The sequence below is a fragment of the Lagopus muta genome, chromosome 13 (assembly GCF_023343835.1).
Source record: "Lagopus muta isolate bLagMut1 chromosome 13, bLagMut1 primary, whole genome shotgun sequence".
In the NCBI taxonomy this organism is placed as follows: Eukaryota; Metazoa; Chordata; class Aves; order Galliformes; family Phasianidae; genus Lagopus; species Lagopus muta.
In genome coordinates, this window is record NC_064445.1 from 2365657 (window position 1) to 2387382 (window position 21726).

The following is a 21726-nucleotide window of genomic DNA, read 5'->3' on the forward strand; positions in this document are numbered from 1 at the left end:
TTAAAGAGTTACCAGCAACCACTGATTTCACACTTTTTCAACAGTGTTCTTTCCTCAGACCTTGCTGAATACCAAGCTACCCACACCTTTTAATACAAGTATCTGACCATAAAGATCTTGAGACAGTGACATTGGAGTACATAAGGATGGAAGCTCACTGACATCCTAATGGACAGCATCTGCTGGATGGAGCAGCAACTCCACCTCTGTGCTCCTAGAGACAGCCAGCACAACTGCTGACACTCAGTGGAATACAAGTGAACACCAAACATCTCCATGCAAAGTGAACAGAGCCGTTTGCACTCAGGTCAAGGAGGACAAGCCCTGAGCAGGTCAGCACAATTCCAGAACAGTCCTGCAGAAGTTACAGCTGCCCAGGGTCAGCTTTAGAGCTCGGCAGCACCACTGGCACCAAAGAGATCTGCACACTTAGGAGCACACTGCAGCTCTCACAGGGCAGGCACGCAGTCTGCCCTGATAGCGTGGGGAGGTGAAGGAAAGAAGCTGAAGGCAAGGAAAATCAATCAGTAAAAAAAAAAACCACCACAAACACAATAAAAATGGGCCCCCATCAGCACACCAGAACAAACCGCATGAGACACAGAGTAGAGGATTACAGGTTTTTTATTTGTCAAACATTCCCCCCTAGTCTAGCACATTCTACAGTCTTGCTAGCACAGATGGTAACAAAGAGCCTGTAATGGTTCAGAAGTTACACTGCTACAGAGAGCAAACAAAAGCAGAGATTTATTATGTAAAAAAAAAAAAAAATTCTCATGAGAAATGGGTGAAAGTGTGCAGAGGGGGATGGGGTGGGAAAGGCATCTGCTTGTGGTGCCCATCCTATGTGCAGTGCCTGCGCTGGCAGTGCAGAAAGCTGTGCTGGAAACACCTCTTCCCCAAACCAGCCCCAGCTCTCAGAAGAAGGCTGCTCCCAGCAGAAGTACCCTACACCCTGCAGAGCCAGACCTCTCCGGACACTTTGGGAGCACCAGCTGTGGCCATGCCCTCCTGCTTGGCACCACAAGGCTCCCTTTCTCCAGGGTTATGAGCTGTAGTGATGAGTTACACACGCTACTGAGCTTTCAGGCACCCGGAGTCACCTCCTGCTTGCTTTTCCCCACGTGAATCAGAACAAACTTTTCACCAGACACGCAGCTGAGGCAAACCCTACGCCATCCCTGTTCAGGTTCACGTCCCAAAATTGATATACGAGTGTTTTTTTTGGATAACGGTCCAAACTTGCATATTATTTTGGTGACCCCCCCTCTCCCCAGACACCCCCACCCGCAGCACCAGACACAGGTTTCTCCCTCCTGGAGCAAGGCTAGCCCTGGAGCATTTGAGTGTGACTATAAATAAGCACTTAAGTAAGAAAATGAACAAATCATGATCTATAGAAAAGCTTTCTAGGCATTTCCTTTGGAAAAGCTGATTAGTGCTACTTGCTTCTAGCATGAGCCTCAGTTATGAGCACAGCCGGGCTCCGGAATGCTCCCACTGCATTCGTTGCTCTCAGCAGAATGATGGCACTGCTGTTTGTGAAGCAGCCCAGGCAGGGGACGGCATGGTTTTAGACACACCACCTATGGAAATTAAGGGCTCTAAGCAGCTTTCAATAGCCCAAACTTCGACAGGGAGCTGGTAGTAGTGAAATACGCTCAAGTTATGAAGAAGTCTCAAGCAATTAGCTAAACTCAGGCGTAAATGAAAGCAATACATGTGCCTCCCAGCAGGCTCCATGGGCAGAACCTTCAGACCCAGAGCACGTAGCCTCACGCTGCGGAAGACAGCATTTGATCCTCTGGATGCAAATGGAACTTGGTACGGTGAGGACAGGGAAGGTGTGCACAGCACGGCGGAGGGCTTCATGCCAGGAGCCCCCCAGGCACTTGTCAGGGAGCAGCAGTCCCCACAGCAGTGTCCCCTGCCCTCTTTCCCCACCAGGCTCAGAGCTGCTCCCTAACCCCAGCCTGATCCCTGCTTACAGGAACAGCCCCCATACGGCCCTGCTGGTCATTGCTGCTGACTCAGAAGAACGACCCACCGAGATGCTGTGCTGCACTCGGCATCTGTTGGAAGCCAACACTTTGGGAAAGGACACAAATCCCATGGAAGTGCTGAGTGAGACCTCCCAGCCTTCAGCAAGCGGTGGTTTAAGAACTAGAAAGTCCTTTATGTCCTATGAGGGAACATCCCAGGCTAGAAAAGCTTTATGAAGGGGAAGTTATTTGAGAAGGGGTTGGAGAACTCCCAAATTCTCTGCGTCTCTGCCCTCGGTGACCAGGATCCAAACTGCCCTGCCACACATACCAACAAGCAGAGAATCTGCCCAAGCCCATAACACTGCATTCGTTGCTCACTGAGCACTCCTTCTGAGCACCATCCTCAGCACCAGCTCCAGCTCCTTCGGCCCCTGCCAGCTGCTCTTGCGTTGAGGATGGAGAGCACCTGTTGCTAACAACGCCCTTCCTATTGCTTTGGGCTCTGTTTTCATGATAAAGGCATTAGAGAGTCACACTGAGCAGCTATCCTGTCCTTGATACGCAGCTGTGAAGCAGCAGAACCACCCCTAAGCACAGCAGCCATCAGCTCATTCTGCACATCATGGGACTTGTCTGCCCTGGGGGTCCAAGCAAACAAAGTGGCCTATTATCCACCAGAAAACCCAAATCCCACCGGATCTATTAAGTGAATCAGCATAATGGCCAGTCATTATGTGCAATACATGCCATATGTAGCATGAGGTGTTTGTGGAAAGGCTATCTGTCGATTTGAGTAAGGAACTAATTACAGTGAGAATATGCATCCGTGGCTCAAGACCTGGCATCCCAGCTCATGATCTGCCTCCTCAACGCTTTTGGTTTTGCTGCAGCGAGGTGTGGCCAGACATGCAGATGGTGGATTATTTTTAAGTGCATTGCCATGAGGTCTGCCACAGAGACTGCCTTCAAAGCAGAGGTTATCAGACTACGCAAGGGCTCTGATGGCCAAGCGTGCTGAGGATAAGGCTGTTGAAGACTCCTTGGTGCAGGCAGGCAGACAAACCACTCCCAGTGTTCCAATCTCCACTCAAATGAAACCGAAATGAGGTCCATGACAACAGAGCAGACAAGGTGGCGAGACAACATGGCTCATGGCACTGCACGATGGAAACTGGAGCAGAAACCATCTCCTCCTTCAGCAAAGAGCCCAGAGGGGTTCTGCCAGACCCAGCCTACTGGAATACCCTAAAAGCACCACCACGTCTCACCAGGTCCTGCCACTGCCGGCACCAAATGGTAGCAGGAACATGCCAAGTGAACTGCTCTCCTCTTTCCTAACTTCTGTCCTGCAAGAACCAAGAGATGGGACAAGATCTGACACAGCCCCGGGGTGATGCTCCCCAGCAGCACAAGAAACTCCAGCAACAAATAAAATCACAGAACCCAAGGTGACAGCTGCCAAACACACTGGCTAGTGCTCTCCATCGCTCTGCCCGGAACGCCAGCAGATGGAGCACGGCCAAACCCACACCATCCCACAAACGGGAATCCCTGCAACGCAGCCCAGCTACCAGAGGGACGAGGAGTGCAGTTAATGGCTGGCATTCCCCAACACAGTGGGAATGCTGGATCCAGGGGACCACACGAGAAGCTGTGGCTGAATGCCATGCTGGTGCCTTCCACTTGCTTTAGGGGAGGCAGTATTCCCAGTTACACTGCAGTGCTCTTCCCACTTGTACTAATGACATCTTCAGCTTCTTGGCCCAAAACGCCTTAGGCCTGTCCCCTCCCACTCTGTAGTGTTATCTGCTATCAAGGGGACAGATGCAGCAAGTGTTGGTTTTGTTTTTTTTTTTATCCAATAATCTCATTCTCAATTAAAATATATAATATATATTTAAAAAGGTTTAGAAAAGCTTCTATGTAATTTGCAGCTACTTTTACATATAGATTACAATAATGTACAACCTTCCCCACGGCTGTTGGAAACTGTGGGGATCTGCCAACTCTCCCCTCAATCATACACATTATCCAACATCAAATATGTTTGTTCCTAATACAGCTCTGAAAAAGAAGTCTGTCACTGGCACCTCCTCAGAGGCTCCTGATACGCCCAACGGGGACACACTTAACATTGGCTTCATATTCACTGTAGAAAGTTCCCAGATTAGTAAAAAAATATTTCATCTATAGAAAATGCCCTTCTGAAAAGCAACCAGGGCTCTGTTAAGGCCACACCCAGGCTTTCCCCTTCTCTGTTGTAGCATGACAGATGAGAAACAAACCCCCAGATGATGCTTTCGCGTCCCATAAACAGCTATTGGCACCCGTGCCTATTTTACATCAGCCTGGCGTATTGGGAATGTGCTGAGAACAGCATAGGGACTTCTGTGAACATGCTTAGGATTCAACAGGGCACAGTTGGCACAGTGGAAAACTCAACTCTGCTCCTCTCAGATGAATGAAGGAAGCCCCTACTGCCACAACCACAGCCCTTCACTGCACAAAGATGACGGCTGATCCGGTGAGAAGGGCACAGTGGAACTGACCCCAGCCCCATAACAGCACCCCTCTTCCCACCAGGCTTCCACCAGCACGCTGCTTCCCATTCCTCTGCCAGTCCGTGGGATTCCAAGTGCACATCTGGTGGCTTTAATGAAAACGTCCAACTATTTCAAGGCAAGAGGGAAGTGAGCAGCCCTCCGCCAGCCCGAGGCACTGGGAGACTTTCTGCCGTAGCAGAGAGAGGACAGCCATGGAGACATTCCTCCAGCAAACCCAACTCTTCACATGGGAAAACACTACTGCCTGCCACAGAGGCTTCTGGCCGAGGTTTCTACCAGGGCTCCTCTCCGGACACACACAGCCCAGGGTTTCCCCAGAAGGTCCATGGCAGGGTCAGGTTTGTAGGAAGAGACGTGGCACATAACAGGATTCTTATTTTTAACCTCTTCCTGTTGCAGCCAGATGCAGTTTGCCCCTTCTTCCCAGGTGGGCAGCCCCTTCTGCCCAAGGTGTGGCGTGCAGGGAAAGCAAATCCAACATGCTCCGTTCTTTTCTCTGCCAGGGGGTGGGAAGCGAAGTCAGAACCCAATGTTCAAAACCTGAAGGACACTAGGGAGAAGAAAAAGAGTGAACAGTTAGATCTCAGCTTCGGTGGCAATCCTGGATGCACAGATAAGGAGATGGTTACTATCAGTCAGCCCTGCGCTGCTCAGAGGATGCCCACTGACACGAGGGAACAAACACAGAGACCTTGATGGAGGAGTCAAGTAGAGGACACAGCTGCTCAGCCCCAAACTCAGTACCATTGAGACAGAAGGACGAAACAAAAGCACACAGGTCAGAAGCAAGCACTCCTCCTGCGAGCTGATGGCACCAAAGCTCCGTGAGATAAGCAGGTGTTAAGGACTGGGCTGCCACCAGAAGCACTGTGAGAAAGTAGCAAGGAAGGGCAGCCACAAATGTGAGTCAGGAGGGAAGGGACAAAGACCCTCCGCCTCATTCTGGCTGGACTCAGAGCAGCAAACAAGGCTGGGGAGAGATCTCAGCAGATTTAAGACTATCTGAGGCAGAATGAGAAGGTAAACGCAGGGCACCAAGCCTCTCAAATTCAGCAATAGCACTGGTGAGCACAAAATGAAACTTGTGGGATGGTGAAGAAGCAGCAGGAGGGCATCAGCCCCGACAAGAAGAAAAGCAGCCAGAGCAACAGGCTCCAGGGAAACTGTGAGACAATGCAGGCCGGTCAGTTAGTTATTAGATTTCTAGTAGAACAAAATGCAGTGTTGGGACTGAAAGGAATTTAAGAACAGCACAGAAACACCGAGTCTGGCCCAAGCTGGGCGAGGGATAAAGGGCTCTGCAGGCTACAGAGCTAATCCCAACTGAACACGTGAAGATCCTTAGCAAAGCTCTGCCAGAAGAGCAGAAGAGCAGGACCTCACACCAAAACGGTACGGAAAGGCATGGGGCTGAGCAAGCACAAAGCCACCAACAGGGGACACCAGCATGAAGCATGGAGGAGCACCTGCAGGCCAACCACTACTTCCAGATGTGGGCACGCTGCCTGCACAGCCTTCAGCCCACAAAGCACTGTGCACATCGAGCAGCTTCACCACACATTATCCATGCAGTCAGCAGCAGCAATGGCAGGATTTCCGTGTTTCCCAGTCAAGGAAAGTGCTGCCACGCTGCCACTCTTCCTTGCAGGCCAAGAGGTGCTCTGTGGGCTTTGCATCACCGCTGGGCAGAGGCAAGGGTTTGGTGCTGGAACTCTCATCTGCATGTAAAGGGCTCTAAGCAGAGCACTGGGGAGCCGTGGACACACTTATCAGTCTTACTACAGCAGAAGGGGATAAAGTCCTGTCTGCTCTGCACACCGTGAGGAACAGCGATGTTCCGAATCACAGTGCATGAGCACCAGCACTCTCTGATAAGCAGCTTTTGTTCAGCGTTACAGCCATACCCAACCCAGGGGGACACAAACCAGCCTGCAGACACTGTTTGGGGTGGCTCTAATGCTAGCAGTCATCTGTGGTAGCTTTCACTAGTGTGAACTTCACATGGCAATATGAAAGCCTGGCACACCAGAACAAGGTGACTCTGCTTTGATTAAACAACGCACGCACTGAATATCTGTACTGAACAAGAGCACAGCTGCTGCTACGAGCCTCATCTTCTCCCTCTGCCTTTCATTGCAGCCATGCCTTCACCAGCACTAGTCCCTACCCTTTGAAAAACACTTGGTCAGCTTCCCCTATTTTATATCCCTTCAAAAAATAAAGCTGTGTATGATATGCTGTATTCTGTTGACTACCCAGCCCAGCTAACAAATGCAGCCAGGACTGCAGGATGTCTGCAGCATCCACGTTTCATAAACACTGCTGTGAACATTTCCCTCCATGAAGTGGATGCTCCATCCAGACACGATGCACGGCGTACAGAACCACAAGAGCTCAGGACAAGGCATGGAAAGCCATGGAAACAGTGCTGAGGATGCACCAACCTCTGCCACCCGGCTTGCAAACTGTCTTCACACAGCTGAAGAGCTCTGAAATCAAAACCGAGTTGTCATATTCCACCTGAAGTGAAGATGCCCAGTTTAAGGCAAACGCTCTGTAATTCCAGAGCACTTAATGAGTGCACAAGGCTATAAAAAGCCTAGTAAGGAAACAGGGGAAAGGCATTCAACTGTGCTTAAAAAGTCAATATATAATGGTGTATCAATGTTTAAGCATCACAGGCCCGAAGGACAGCATTTCACTGCGCCTGGTCCACAGTACTTGCCTGGAAGGCTGTACTGGTGCAGAGCAGAGAAGTGTTCAGCCTGATATCTGACCCACAGCATGAACAGCAGCAGCAATCAGCAGAGAACTTAGGCTGAAGGAACCTCCAGAGGTCACCCAGTCAAAACTCCTTGCTCAAAGCAAGACTGTCTTCAGGTTACTCACTTGCCTTGGAATGAGTATTAACGTAAAGCACACGGTAATTCTGCTCATCCTCCACCATTTTGAAGCTCAAGAGCTTCCCACAACTCAAGCAGTATCTGCAGTTTGCCCTTCCATCTGCCCAGCATTATTAATTGAGCTTGCAACACCAACTAATCCCAAATCTGTCTCCTCAAGAGATATTCCTGGCAACACTTCCCCCTCCCAACCAGTACCCAGCCTGTGCCTCAACCCATAAAGCAACTGCCCCTTTTCCATTAGTTAGGTGAGCTCCAAGTGTGAAACGTGCCTCCATCTCCAGTGCGACAGCACTGACACATCCTTCCTCCTTCCATCCCCATTCACACCACACACTCCCATTTTTCTCTTCCTCTTCCATTCTGATGGCTGCACAGGCTGACAAACAGGCAAACAAGACCTTACAGACACCATTCCCAGATAAGGGAAAGGCAGAAAGGCTGATAAACCGAGAGCATCTGTGTCCTGCTACACGCAGGCAAAGCAGACAATCCTGAAACAGATAGGCTTTGCAACTACACATACTGGAAAACATTGCAAACATAATTACAACCTCGACAGAAACAGTTCTCAGTTCAACAGCTCTGAATATACCATTCTCATGTAAGCAGAATACGTTCTCACATCAAATTCAGAGGAAAAGACCAACCTCCTGCAGAACAGTCATCTTTGTTAATGAGAGACAGCAAGAATTTCATTCAGTTTGCTGCTCTACTTCATTAAGAAGCTTACTACCTGGTCAAGTGAAATCCACTCTCCTTCACACAGTCTTTCCCCTTCTAATAGGGAATGCAGCTCTCCCAGAGCTTTGTCCTGAAAGACAACTCTCTCTTCCAAAGACTTCTCTTCCACTACTGACAGTGGGGCACAGGAAGCTTCCCAGACAGGGCTGTTACAACAGAGCCACGGTGTCTACATGGCACCGCTTACCTTTTTGTGCTCCTGAAGTTAACTTGGTACCCAGGTGTGGCTGGAAGCCTGTGAGCTGCTGGGATAGCTGGGAGTAGACGGAACAGGTTCAAAGTTAAAGTCCAGTCCTTCTCCATCCATGAGTTCACTGTTGATTATGTAATCCATATCACATTCAAGGTTCTCCATGTACATGTCAATGTCCAGGTCAATGGGCAGCCTGTCCTGGTTCAAGCCCAGAGGAGCAGGGCCAGCAGAAGAAAGCAGTGGAGGACTGCCCAGCTGGACCGACTGAGCAGCTGTTGCAGAAACTGGAGCCTTCAAACTGTTAATGCTGGCAGTGTTTTGAGGAGATGCTACTATGGGAAGCGTTGATGGCAAAACAGTGGCACCAACTGGTTCTGCCTGCTGCTCTGCAGGCTTTCCTCGTGCGTTGCCTGAGCTCATCTTACTCGGGGTGGATTGTCCACCTAGAAGCAGAAGAGTTCGGCTGCTCATCCTGCCACCAGTCTGCGGGAGAACTGGATCCACCTGAGTCATCAGCACATCCCTTGGAGGCGGAGAGCCGGGCGTCAGAAGAGCTTCCAAGGTCTGCGGGCCGGAGAAATGGCTGACAGAACTCTGCAGAGACATTTCAACAGGGTTAAACAGGGAATTGCCAAACGCTGTGGTCTGACCAGCTGCATTCGGGCTCCGCAAGGAAAAGCTGGAATCTCTCTGGATCTGACCACCGGAGGCAGATTGCTGGGTAGACAGCACGGATGAGCTGGGAGACATCAAATTCAACCCATCGATGAGCTCAAGCTCCTCAGTCACAGTTGGTGGAACGTTGCTGGATGCACTGGAGTACACCATAGACGGGAGAAGCTCTTCGTCGTGGAGGTCATCCTGCTCGGTCAGGATTGGAGAAAGCCTGGCACTGATGGTGCTTGCATTGGAACTGGTTCGAGGCCTGAAGGTGTTCCACACGTCAGAGTCCTCATTGCTTCTTGAAGATGGGCTCCCAGGCCACTTTGGGAACTGGGAGCCAGGGCTGTCAGCAGTGGCTTCTGGCGCAGACTGGAGAGGGGGCTTCTTTTTGGATGCTTTACTTCTGACTTTAGCGAGTTTGCTGCTGTTGTCCATCGATGCAGCTCTTCTTCTTGGCGCTTTTCCGCTTTTACCACCTTCAGGATTGAGCATCCACCAGGAACTCTTCCCTGTGGCTTCATTATGAACTTTAATGAACTTGCTGTGCAGGGACAGGTTATGCCTAATAGAGTTCTGAAAAGAAAACAAAAAAAAATACAAGATGTGAGGACTGCTTACACCACGCCTCTCAATTAGAAATCTCATAGTGTATTCAGACAGCATCCAGAGAAGAAAGGCATAGCAAAGTGCTACTTGTCTAAAGCCTGCTATTTCTGCTTGAACATGTTTGACAGCACCAGCAAGAAGTGCAGTGCCTCACTGCAGCACCAGGGGTGAAACCACCACGGTACTGACACAACACTCCCAATTCCATAGACCCGTCACCTTTTTTATCTCCAATACAAACAAGAGAGAATCTGTACAGCAAGAGTCCTGCTAAGCCTGGAGGCTGCCAGCCCCACTCTGCAAGGATGCAGTACACTGTGTGTGCTTCTAATGGGGTAAGATGTTCAAGCTGATAATGCACTCCCACACAGTACATGCCAGTTTTAGCCTCTCCCATCTTCCTATTTGGCAAAGCATGCATTCCTCGTCCCTCCCAACACACTTCACGTGGTTGAGCTTTGCTAGAAATTGCCAGCTGAAATGGCTGCACACCAACGTCAGAGCAAATTTTCATCCCACAACTGTGCTGATAAACCTCCCTGCGCTTTAGGATCAGCAAGCTGTTTGGGCAGACCCTCCACGAGCCTCCCTGAAGCCTGAGCTGTGCCCTTCATTAGTTCAGATGGGCAAATTGCACATAATTAAAAGGTGCTATATCAGTAGCACAACAGTGGTCCAGGGCAACACCTGTGTCACACAAGCTAAAAATCTCCAAGCAGCCTTCAGTTTTCACGCACAACGTCACCGCTCTGAACCAACTGTGCTTTTATCATCCTTTTCCACTGCTTCTAAGCACAGCTCTTCCTGCCCTGCTGCTTTCCCTCTCCCCACCCTTTCCTCTCAGATGAGTCCTTACCATGCTCATTTTGTCCACCTCAAACATACTGTCCTAAAGCAGGCCAGCTGCAGATAAACACCATAGGCACAGTGGAAAGTTTTGTGCAGATGGAAGGAGAGGTGCAAATAGTTCTGTGTCAGCTTTCATTTCAACCACTGGCTGTTGAGGATTTGGAGAAAAAACATTCCCCAAGGATACACAAGCTCATTTTTATTCTTCTCCAAGTCCAGAACAGCAATCAGAGTGGTACCATCACCTGGGAAGCTGTTGCCTCATTTCCAAAGCACTGCCCCACTCCCCAGGTGACCACGCTTGCAATGCATGCTCCTATAGCAAGAACCTCCCAGATCTTCACTCATTCCCCTGACATTAACTTGTGAGCTGCTGAAGACGCCCAGTCCTGCAGGCTGCATTGGTGCAAGTGTTCCTGCATTGCTTCAAGAGATCCACCAATGAAACCTGAAAAATAACACCACTTTGCACATCCTAAGTTTTAGCACCAAATTTTCTGACTGAACAGCAGCTTGAAACAAGACCTCTTGCAATAACTATTTTGGGAAGCCTGAAACCCTTGCACAAAAGGTAGCAAAGGGCTCACAGAGATGAGCTAAGCAGCCACAATGGTCAGTGGCCGCAGATGGTGGCTGCACTGCTCCGTCTCCCCTCGCACAGCACATGGCTCTCAGGCTCCTCTCTCAGCTCTGCTTTGATTTTGGGCTATCTCAACGCTAACAAAACTACAGAACAGAATAGTTGTGTGATCGGGGCTGCGCTGGGCTGGCTGTGTGTCATGCAGGCAGCAAATTTAGCCATGGGGATGAGGAGAGGAGCCCCTGCCCTGGCAGGTTCCGTGCTGTGTGCTCCCCAGCATGAGGATGCAGCTGTCAGAGTGACACAGGTCTGACACACGGAGGGCACCCTCAAATCTCACTGAGAAAGCGAGTGGAAAATTCACCATAAATAACCGCAGAACTCCAAGTGAAACCTGGCAGGAGAGGAAATGACAGAATTCAGTCCCCTAGGCAACCCTGACGTATTTCCTTTCTCGACGTTAAGCAACTGGAACCAAAAGCAGAGCTGCAATTAACTTCAGAGATGCTACAGAGCAGTCTGGCTGCCCTGCAATGCTGATACTGGGTGCCAGCATGGGCTGTGGGTCTGCAGTGCCTCCAGGCAGAGCACAGCCTGAGTGTGGGGACGGGGACAGGTTGGTGCCAAAGCCATGGGAACCTCTTTGGCAATGAGCTGGGGAACGGGTGACTGCGTCTCATAGAGGATCTTATGGAGTACAGCTGTGTGTTGCAGTGAAAAAAGCCCCCTTTGGGGTCTCTGATCCCTTTTGGATCAGAGTTGATGCCTTTAAACCACATTCAGACAAGACTAGTAGGAAATTCATGACCGCTATTACATGAATTAAAGCTTGGCCAGAAATATTTACTTAAATAGTGATTCCCCACTCCGTGTCTGGGGCAGGACACACCAACAGCCACAGCTGCGTGCCTAACACCACGCAAACCATCTCCTCATTCCCCAGCAGTTATCACTACGCTGAATCTTCTCAGTTGATAACATTTCCTGGCTCTATATAAAGGAAAGGAGCGATCTGTGCTGCCACACAGCCCTCCAGCAGCACCGTGCAGAGCCCTGTTTGGTCTGCAGGCAAGGCATCACCCACCAGGTGGTGTGTAAGGCCATCAGCTCTCCCCAACAGCCTTCCAGACAGCAGATCACATCCCACCTGCAGCACACAGCTGCTAACTACAGAAGCCAGTGATGGCCCTTCCAAGGCTTTAAGAGTAGGTTGGGGTTGTTGCCCACGTTTGCCTGGGTTTTCAGGGATGCTCCATCAGCACTGCAGCCATTCTCTGACAAAGTCTCCAAAGTTGCTACCACAAATCCCAGAGGAAGCCTTAGCAAAAAAAAAAAAAGTCTTTCTGAAGAACTGAGGACAGGACAAAAAGAAAAACAAGACGTGCAATCCCTGCACTGCATTCTCACTGCCTTGCGGGCACACAAAGAACACGGTCACATCCAGCACAGGGCCATGTTCCAAAGCCAGGCCTGTAATTGCACTGAATTATAATTTGCCACGGCATTCTTCAGAGGCTGCACGAGGGAGGACGCCCCGCCTCCCACATTTGTCAGTGCCTGTCTCAGCACTCACCCCGTCACTTGGCTCCCAAGGCTTTGGGAAAAGGCTTCATGGCAGAGATTTTGCAAAGCTGTGCTCCAGCAAGTAAACAACTGCTCCAGAGCTGAGCCGTGTCCCTGCGGCCGCCCTCCAGCACGGGTGCAGACCTCAGCCTCGCAGACAGAAAGCTGCTTCTTAGGAGGGATGTTTTCCCCTCTTGTAATCTTTCAGTCTGAGCTCAAAAGAAGGAAATCCTAGCTCTTTAAAAGAAGGAAATTGTGACAATTTAGATGTTGGACATGACAGGCAGGCAGACACAGCAAGAGCTGTTTGGGATTAGATAGAGCAGGAGGAACTTGTTGGAACAAGCCATGCCTGCATCCCAGGAGCTGCTGCCTTTCAGGGCTGCCTGATAGATGAAGCCGCGCTGCAGAATTCATCTTTCAGTGATGCAGCTTTGCCAAACAAATGGACAGGGAGCAGCAAAAGCTCCCAGGGGTTGGAGCACACTGCATGGGGCAGAGGGGATGCTGCCAAAAGGAGAGCTCTCCTCTCCTTGGACCAGAACGACTGCATCCTGTGAAAGAAAAACAAGAATTACCCACAGAACTTAAAAAGAACCCTCACAGATCTAACGCAGCATGGCTCTGTCATACCCCTGTTGGTTACTGCTGTTCTGGTTTCTGTCAAATTCAGTTAGGTGCCAATGACGACAGCAACAACAACAGCAATCAAAGCAACGTAGAAATGCACACCTCTTCATTTTCACTGCCAGAACGTCTGAGGGAGATTAACACCACCTCAGCCTCCGTCCCTGCACAGCCAGCAGCTGTGGGCAGCGAGCAGCCAGGCTCCAGGCTGAGCCCAGCCCTCCCCGTGTACAGACGTGCACTGGACTGAAGCTCGTGCAGAACAGCACCTTGCTCAGAGCTAAAAGGCTGAGCTTCGCTTTTACATTTCCTTTTGCTTTACGGCTTTTGGGCACGCAGCCAATTATTGCCTCAGCAGGCAACAACAGGGGAATACTCTGAACGGCTTCACGGCCTGTCCGTGATTCTACGCCTGCTCTCTGTACATCTGCCTACAGAAAAAGTGAAACTGGCCGGGCAGCAGTCAGTGAGCCAATGAATGGTGAACAGCTCACCTCCAGCAAAACAAGCACGCGCCTAATTGGAACTGAATTGGAACTCATTTGCAAGGTGTGAGGATAACCTGCAGAACCTCCCAGCCAGGGCTGCTTTTGCTTTCTGGCTGCTACTCTTCTACAGAGGACCGTAAGAGCTGCTGTCACAGCTGTAGCAGCCAGAGAGGTCCCTCCTCAGTGTAATCTGCAGCGCAGCCACTGGAATCGTTGCACCATGCACACACATCTGAATGGAAGCAAACACAAAGCGACAGAGCGCAGCGTGGCACTTCAGCCTCCTGCAACCAGTGCTGCAGAACCATTTGTCCTTTCCTTTCCACTAATCGCATAGGAAAAGGCTGATCTTCCCTATGCTGAAGTGATGTGGAAGAGGCCAGCTTCAAGTTCCTTCTACTCCTACAGAGGAGAAAACAGTGGGTTTGGGAGAACATTACAAGTCTGGCTTTGGAACGCGGCCCTGCTCTAGATGGGACCACGTTCTTTGCGTGCCCATCGCTGCGCTGAATCTGCTTATACTCACAGACACACAAAGTGCAACAGGAGCACGCATGGACTGCTGCAGAGGGGTTTGTGGCCTCCTGCTGAGCAAGGCACGGCTCTGCCCAAAGCCCCCACACCCCCCATCCTACAGGCAGAGAGCCGGAAGGAATGATCCTCTTATCCTGGAGCAGCTTGCAGAGCCCACAGGGGATTACAGGGCTGCAGGCACACCCCTGCGCCGACACTTCTCCCCCCAGCCTGGTTAATTCTTAACCCCAGCTGAATTGCATTAGGGAGCAGACAGACTGCACACCCAGCAGGTCTGCGCCCTCACACAATTCAGGAACAGCAAACAGCACCTTCCTCGAGAACTGAGTTTTCCTGAATTCAGAGGTCGCACCCTCACAGACCGTAACAGCTGTATTTCCCTCCATTGTGTGCTGGGGGAAAGCAGCTGCAAAGCCATTCCGAAGCAACGAGTTCACAGGCTTTATATTAACTACAGCAGATGTGTATAATGTTCTAAACACGTTCACTTCTTTAACTTCCCATCTAAAATTCTCTATTAGAACTGCACAACGCAATACGTTACCAGTCTGCCTGCCAAAACAACAGGAACAGCACAGCTCAGGGGGCTGAAGGCATTGAGCATCCCAGCAGCACTGGGTAGCAGCTCCACCTTTGGTTCCCTTATCCAAACTCTTTCAGTTCAACACTGAAAAAGCTGCACCAAGAAGATTCCTTAATTTGAGCAGAAGTAACTGGAGCCCCCCACGTGCATCTCTGTGGCGGTTTGGATGGGACGAAGCAGCCCTCAGGCTGCAGGGCTACAAAGGAACTTCATCATGAGGAAAAAGTCATTGCAGAACAGCAACAGAGCCCAGATCCACATTTCCATCTTTCTGAATGTTAAATCTGACTACGTTTCCTAAACATGACACACAGTGAAAACTCAGAGTAAACCCAAGGCCAAGGGTCCCCCTGCACATTCAAATAAGAGGACAGCCATGCCCTACCAGCTCCATGCCTACCTACTGCAGCGCCCAGCTGGGCAAAATGCTTCAGCTTCCCCACAGCATCTTAGGATATATTTAATAACACACAACTTCAGGCTCAGGCTCTGTTGCCAAACAGATGCAGACACATTCCTGAAGAGAACAGACACCGTTCCAGGAACTGTTTGTCAGAAGAACACGAGTCTGTGCAACAGCAGGAGCAGCACAGCGTGCACAGCCCGAGGTGGGAGAGCCCTCTGCCATGAGCCCCCCAAACCTACTGAAAAGAACAACCTGCCTCAAACTGAAGCTGCCAGAAAGCATGAGAAATACAGTGGGAAAAAGTTCTGTGTCAACCCATGCCAACCTGGGCTGAGACAGCTGCACCTGTCCCACCACTCCTGTCCTCTTCCCAGCCAACAAGACTCCCACAGCTGCTCAGTGAGCCCAGTGAGCCCCTTCAGAGCTGGGCCAGCTGCAAGCAGCCCCACCAACACACCGATAGAAGCAAAGCTAAATCTCAATGCTGACTGGGTGCTCAGTCACACAGGAGAGGAATGCAGAGCTGGAGTTGTGGAAGCCCCAAACCCACGGGCTCACACTGCAGTTCAGGCTGCAAACAGCAGCACAGCATCATTGCGGTGCTGCCCTTCAGCCCCCACTCCTGGGGCACCTGCTGTGGAGTACATATGCATACAGCCCATGGGGCTATTTCACAGCCCAGCTCTCACATCACCTCTTCTTTTTGCTGGAGTTCACCTGACCAAACAGCGCACGCACTGCAGCTGCCCCCTGCAGAAGATGGAAGTGGAGCCGAGCCTTTAACTGAATGCAGCACCTGCCCATGCACAGAGCAGCAGGAGACGGCAGATAGGAAGAGGTCTGCAGCTCTAAGATGCGTTCTCCCTTTGCCAAACTCCAGCAGAGGTCCTCAGTCCTTGCAAAGCGACTCTCGGACAGAGCACGCTTTTAAAGGAGGCCCTTAACGCCAAGAATGCCTGCTATGAAACTTATTTACACGGAGCCCTGCGCACCGGGGCGACAAAGAACTGCGGCCTCGAGTTAAAAAACCCTTCAGCCGATGTCTCAGCAGCTCCTCGACAGCCTCTGCGACAGCTTTGCTCCTTCCAGCACAGCCCAGAGAACACGAGGAGCGAGCACAGCGAGGCACAGCACCGGGCCGCAATACTGGCACAGAACTGGATGAGGAGCAACAGGTGAACGCGGCCATAAACGGTCAAGCGGGGAGAGCGAAAAGAAGGAGCGAAAAGAAGGAGCGAAAAGAAGGAGCATCTCGAAGCGGCCCCGCAGCCCCGGGCCCCGCGCACCTTCCATCCGGCAGAGCTGTTGCTGTCCCCCTTGTCCTTGAAGTAGGGTACGGATCGGACCATCCACTCGTAGATCTGTGCCAGCGTCAGCCGCTTCTCGGGCGCGCTCTCGATGGCCTGGCTGATCAGCTCGGCGTACGACTGGTTGCCCCACGCGTTCCGCCGGGAGCCGCCCTTCCGCGCCGCCGCCGCTCCGCCGCCGCCTCCGGCCCGCGCCCCCTCGGTCCGCCCGGGCCCCGCCGCCGCCGCCGCCGCTCCGCCCGAGCCCTCCTCCGCCGCCGCGCCCGCTCCGCCCGCTTCGGCCGCGCCCGCGGGCAGCTCGGGCCGCGGTAAGGGCCAGGTGCAGGAGCGCGGCCGGCTCTGCGGCTCGAAGTCCGGGTCGATGTCCGGCGGTGCCGCCGCCGCCGCCGCGCCGCCCGCCTCCGCCATGAGCCCCACTCAACGCCGCCGCACCGCGCCCCGCCGGGCCTGACGCGCTCCGCGGCGGCGCATGGGCTCGGCCCGCGGCCCCCTTTGTCAACCCCAAACCCTCCGCCGCCGCCGCCGCGCCGCTCTGTTTACCAGGGAGCAGCAACGCGCGGTGCGCGTGCGCGCGAGGGGCACGCTGGGAAATGTAGTCCTGGCGGGACAACAGCGCGTGGCCGAGAGCGGGCGGCGGACTACAACTCCCGACGAGCACCGCGCCGGAGGGGCGGGGAGATGGAGGCGTGGCTCCGACGAGAGAGCGTGGCAGGCGGTGCGGCCGCGTGCCTACAGCTCCCAGAGGGCGCCGCGGCGGCCCCGCTTACATAACCGAGCCCTCACCCACTTTGTGCCCCTTTCGTGGGCCTTGTGTGTCTCGTGAGGAAATGGTTTCGTTCGGACACCATCCCACCAGGGATGGGAGCACGGCGTCGGGACGGGAGCGGCGCTCAAAGCGCGATGGGCCCGAACGCGTTCGTTGTATTAATCAGGTTCCGGGGCCCCGGCGAGCATACAGATTCTGGGGTTGTGATCGTCTGCGCCCTGTGATATGAATACTTACTCTCGTTATGCAGGCGCCATGCGAGTGACGGCTCAGTTCGCACGAGTGGGGTGGCCTCGGCCGCCCGGTACTCTGGATAAATCCTGCGTTATGCAGGCGGCGGGCGGGCGGCGGGGCGTTACGCGCGGGCGGGGCAACGCGGGCTGCGGCAGCGGCCGGGCCGAGCCGGGCGGGGCGGCGGCGGCGGCGGCACCACCATGTCGGAGGCGGCGGTGGCGGACACCCGGCGTCTGAACGCCAAGCCGCAGGACCTGACGGACGCGTACGGGCCGCCCAGCAACTTCCTGGAGATCGACATCTTCAACCCGCAGACCGTGGGCATGGGCCGCGCCAGATACACCAGCTACGAGCTCCGCATGAGGGTGCGGCCCTCGCGGGGGCCGGGGCGGGCGGCGGGCGGCCCGGCAGGGCGTGAGCGCGGCCTGGGCCGGGGGTTGCGGCCCTACGAAGGCCCTTCGCCTCACAGCCGTGCGCTGGGAGCTGGAGCTCGTAGGATTGAAACGCGCTGGGCTGCTGTGGTGCCGGCGTTGCCTTCTGTCACAGCGTGGTTTGACTGCCGAGCGCCTTTCAGAAGAATTGGGTGTTTGTTTATTTCGCCTTAATTCTGGGTATTCCTGCTAGAGAGATGGCAGCGAGCAGATCTTTGTCTGGCTGAAAGCGGTTCGTGCAGAGGTGCTTTTAAAGCAGTTTCATTCTGCAGAGCTGATCGGGATATCATAGAATCTTTTGAGTTGGAAGGGACCCTTAAGGGTCACCTGGTCCAACTCCTCTGCGATGGACAGGAAAATTCCCAGCTTGACGAGGTTGCTCAGGGCCTGGTCTGTATGTAGTTAGCTGTTAGCTGCTGTTGCAGCAGTACCTGTGTGTGTCTGAGTGCTGCGTGTCAGGAGGTTGCGCTGCCTCCGCTCCCACGATGATTCAGAATGTATTGATAGTGCAAAGGTGAAGTTTGAGGAGCTGTCAGTCTTCAGGCTCTTGGAGTCAGGGAGAAGGAAGGGGAGCTGCTGCAGGTTCCTCCAGCGGCACGGGGCAGATAGGAGAAAGCTGCTCATCTGCTGGGACTGGCAGTCTTTTCAGAGGAGACTGTAGCACAAGGTTTGGCCTTGGGCAGTTAGATGCAGGGACAAGTTTTCCTCCCTTTTTTCTTCCATGGAAACACTACTGTTGATCGGATCTTTTGGCTGCGAAGCTGTCTTGTAGATCCCCTCAAAATGGAGTGAACTCGGGAGGGAAAAAACAATCAGCCTTGTCTGTACTGTAAGCACTGTGTGCCCCTGGGTGCAGAGGGTGTTCCTGAAATAGTAACTTGAGGGGGAGGGAATGGCTGGCTCCGTGTAGCCTAGCAAGTGCTTGCTTGATTGTGAAGGGCTTTGGTGCTTATGTTCTGTCCTGAATAACGAAGCTGGGTGTTCTTGTGACGCGTCCCTCTTGGAGGGGCCTGGTTTTCTGAATGCAGCTTTGGGTTTCAATTGCTTGTTGAAATACTGTCTTGCTTCTGAAGCGCCCTGCAAATTAACTGCTTCTCTTTATTACAGACAAACCTCCCAATCTTCAAATTGAAGGAGTCGTGTGTGAGGAGACGATACAGTGACTTTGAATGGCTGAAGAATGAGCTGGAGCGAGACAGTAAGGTGAGGTCTTGCTCAGACATGCCTGTTCCTGCAAGTGAGCTGTATGAGAGCAGCTGTAGCAATAATTTTGTCCAGAGAGGCTGTGGTGGGCAGCCACTGGGGCTCGATTTCTGGCTGTGTGAGGAGTGTCAAATGATGAAGGATGCCCTCTCTCAGATGGCAGTTCTGCTGACAGGAGTGATTCTTTGCTTTCAGATTGTAGTGCCACCGCTGCCTGGAAAAGCTTTGAAACGACAGCTTCCGTTCCGAGGAGACGAGGGCATCTTTGAGGAGTCCTTCATTGAGGAGCGGAGACAGGGATTAGAACAGTTTATTAACAAGTAAGCTTGATGCCCTGGGCTTGCTGCCTGCTTGTTCTCCCAGCTGCTGCTGGTAGAAGAGGGTTGTGAGTTGACCAGAAAGGAATCTAGAGATGCTAGTGTCATGCTAAAGGATGTTGTCTGCTTCCAGGTAATGAAACCCCCGTGTGGGTTGTGTTTTGAGAGCGAAGCAAATCTTAGCAGAACAGTTCTGTTACAGAGATCTGCTGGGCAGTGTTGGCTCAGGATGCTCCTGACCTCCTGCTGTGGTGGGGAACTCTCTGCTGAGCATCTTTCTGGCCCTGTTGCACACTGACTCAGTGGCCTTGGACTGAGGCCAGCGTGGGTGTGCTGGGAGCTGCTGGCTGCCCATGAGAGCTGTGCCTCGCTCATTGCCTGCACAAAGTGAGTGCATGGGGTCTCGGTGGTGCCTCTGCTGACCTCTACCTCTGGTTTTCTTCTAGAATTGCTGGGCACCCGCTGGCACAGAACGAGCGCTGCTTACACATGTTCCTGCAAGAGGAGACTATTGATAGGAATTACGTCCCAGGGAAAGTGCGCCAGTAGGAGCACCTGGCACTGTCTTCCTCCATTCCACCCTCCCTCCTGCAAAAATGACATTTATTTTTACACTAAATCTGTCTTCTCTGAACCAGCTTTTCCTCTCTTGAACCTCCCAGTTTGTTCAGTATTTTCCTCTTTTGTAACTGGCAGCAGCTTGTTCTTCTGGGCTGTGGTCTTGGCCTAAAGGTATGAAGATTTATGCAAGTGAATGTGTTGTCCCGCACCTAACGGCAGGTGTGAATAGGTGTGGAGCAGGAACTTGCTTGTGGCATTATGGTGTAGGAGCTGCCTCTCTCCCTGTACAGAAAGGTATGAGATGACCTTCACTCCCCTGTCCATGCAGCCCCAAGCTTCTCTGCAGGAGACTCTGAAGAACAGCAATTGTCATGTTGGTCAGTGATTGCATCAGGTATTAGAGTTTTAGTAAGGCTTATCCAAAACAGTGAGTAGGTGCCTGGGTGTTTTGGTCCCTCGTCCACCCCATTCACCCTGCATGAAACCCCCATTCTTCACTGTCTGGAAGTGCAGAGGCCCAAGATTTACTCCAACCCTGCGCTCAGCCTCCTGCATTACAGACCCGTGTGCTGTGTTAGTGTCAGCCCCTCTCCTTTCTCGCTTGCTGCAGGCAGCTCGGGGGGTTCTCATGACGTTTGCTCTCCTGGTGCTGTGTGTGAGCAGGTCGCTGTGTGGAAGCTGGGCAAGCCTGGCCTCTCGCAGTGTTGGCTCGAGCTTTAAAAATGCATTGACGTTTTTAGTTCAGCTGAGCTGTGGTGACCTCCTCCTGTGCCCCAGCTGCAGAAGGGGGAGCTGGGTCTGGCTGAGGAGCAGGAGGTGGCCGTGGCTGTCGTGCAGCGGTGGTGACAGGTGACAGCAGCTGGCTGCTGCAGGAGGAGCCCAGCGTGAGGGTGGCACCACCCCTCCATTAAGGGACAGCGCGAGCTGCTGGGTTCAGTTCTGGGTTAATCAGTTGGCACGGAACAGGATAAGGACTGAGGGATTTTTGTCTTTTCTCCGTTTTGCAATGAACTAGACAGTGACAGCGTGGAAGGTACAAGGCTGATCAGGGAACCGTCCAGGGCTTGCGAGCAACTTGCTGCACCAGAACTGTCCTTTGGAGACCCCTCTGGCTGTCATGGCTGTATGGTGTGAGGCTCAGGGACTCCTCAGGTCAATGCTGGCAGCTTTGTGGGCACTCCTTCAGGTTGTGGCGTGCGTAGAGCCTCTCTCAGAGCCCAGACCCATGGCGGCTGTCCCCCCCCCCCCGTCCCTGCCAGGCTCCCTGCCGTGCTCACCCCTACGGCCTCCGTAGTGTCCCCTGGGTGTTCTGACGGCCTGGTGCTGAGAGTGAGGGGTGGGGCTGAGAGATGAGAAGGGGCCGAAGCCAGGATGGAGCTGCTCGGGGACCGCGTGGCTGCTGGAAGTCCTTTGTCCCCATCGGCCCCTGCTTGGAGGGAGGGTCCCCTCGTCCTGCGCGTCCCGCTGCGGGGCAGCCCCCAGCCGGCTGTCCCACTCTGTCCAGTGTACCCTCCCGGTTCCGTTCGCATTAAACCACTGTGAAGCCAAGTCTCCGCCTCGTCCTGCGGGCAGCGGGTGGGGGGGGGGGGGGCGGGGCGGGGCAGCGGGAGGGCCTCCCG

The 21726-nt window shown here is 53.0% G+C and overlaps 2 protein-coding genes across 2 annotated transcripts; one reads left to right on the forward strand and one right to left on the reverse strand.

Moving 5' to 3' along the window:
- Nucleotides 1-606: 606 nt before the first annotated feature.
- FOXO4 (forkhead box O4) lies at nucleotides 607-17139 on the reverse strand. The gene is made up of 3 exons (XM_048959656.1): nucleotides 16575-17139; nucleotides 8384-9625; nucleotides 607-5099 (listed from the first exon to the last, which is right to left on the reverse strand). Exons 1-2 carry the CDS (start codon nucleotides 17001-17003, stop codon nucleotides 8402-8404), a joined length of 1653 nt encoding a protein of 550 aa, XP_048815613.1. The 5' UTR covers nucleotides 17004-17139; the 3' UTR covers nucleotides 607-5099; nucleotides 8384-8401.
- Nucleotides 17140-17739: 600 nt separating this feature from the next.
- SNX12 (sorting nexin 12) lies at nucleotides 17740-21655 on the forward strand. The gene is made up of 4 exons (XM_048959778.1): nucleotides 17740-17960; nucleotides 19134-19229; nucleotides 19425-19549; nucleotides 19993-21655. The coding sequence occupies exons 1-4, from the start codon at nucleotides 17796-17798 to the stop codon at nucleotides 20093-20095; spliced, it is 489 nt and encodes a 162-aa protein (XP_048815735.1). The 5' UTR covers nucleotides 17740-17795; the 3' UTR covers nucleotides 20096-21655.
- The last annotated feature ends 71 nt before the right edge of the window (nucleotides 21656-21726 follow it).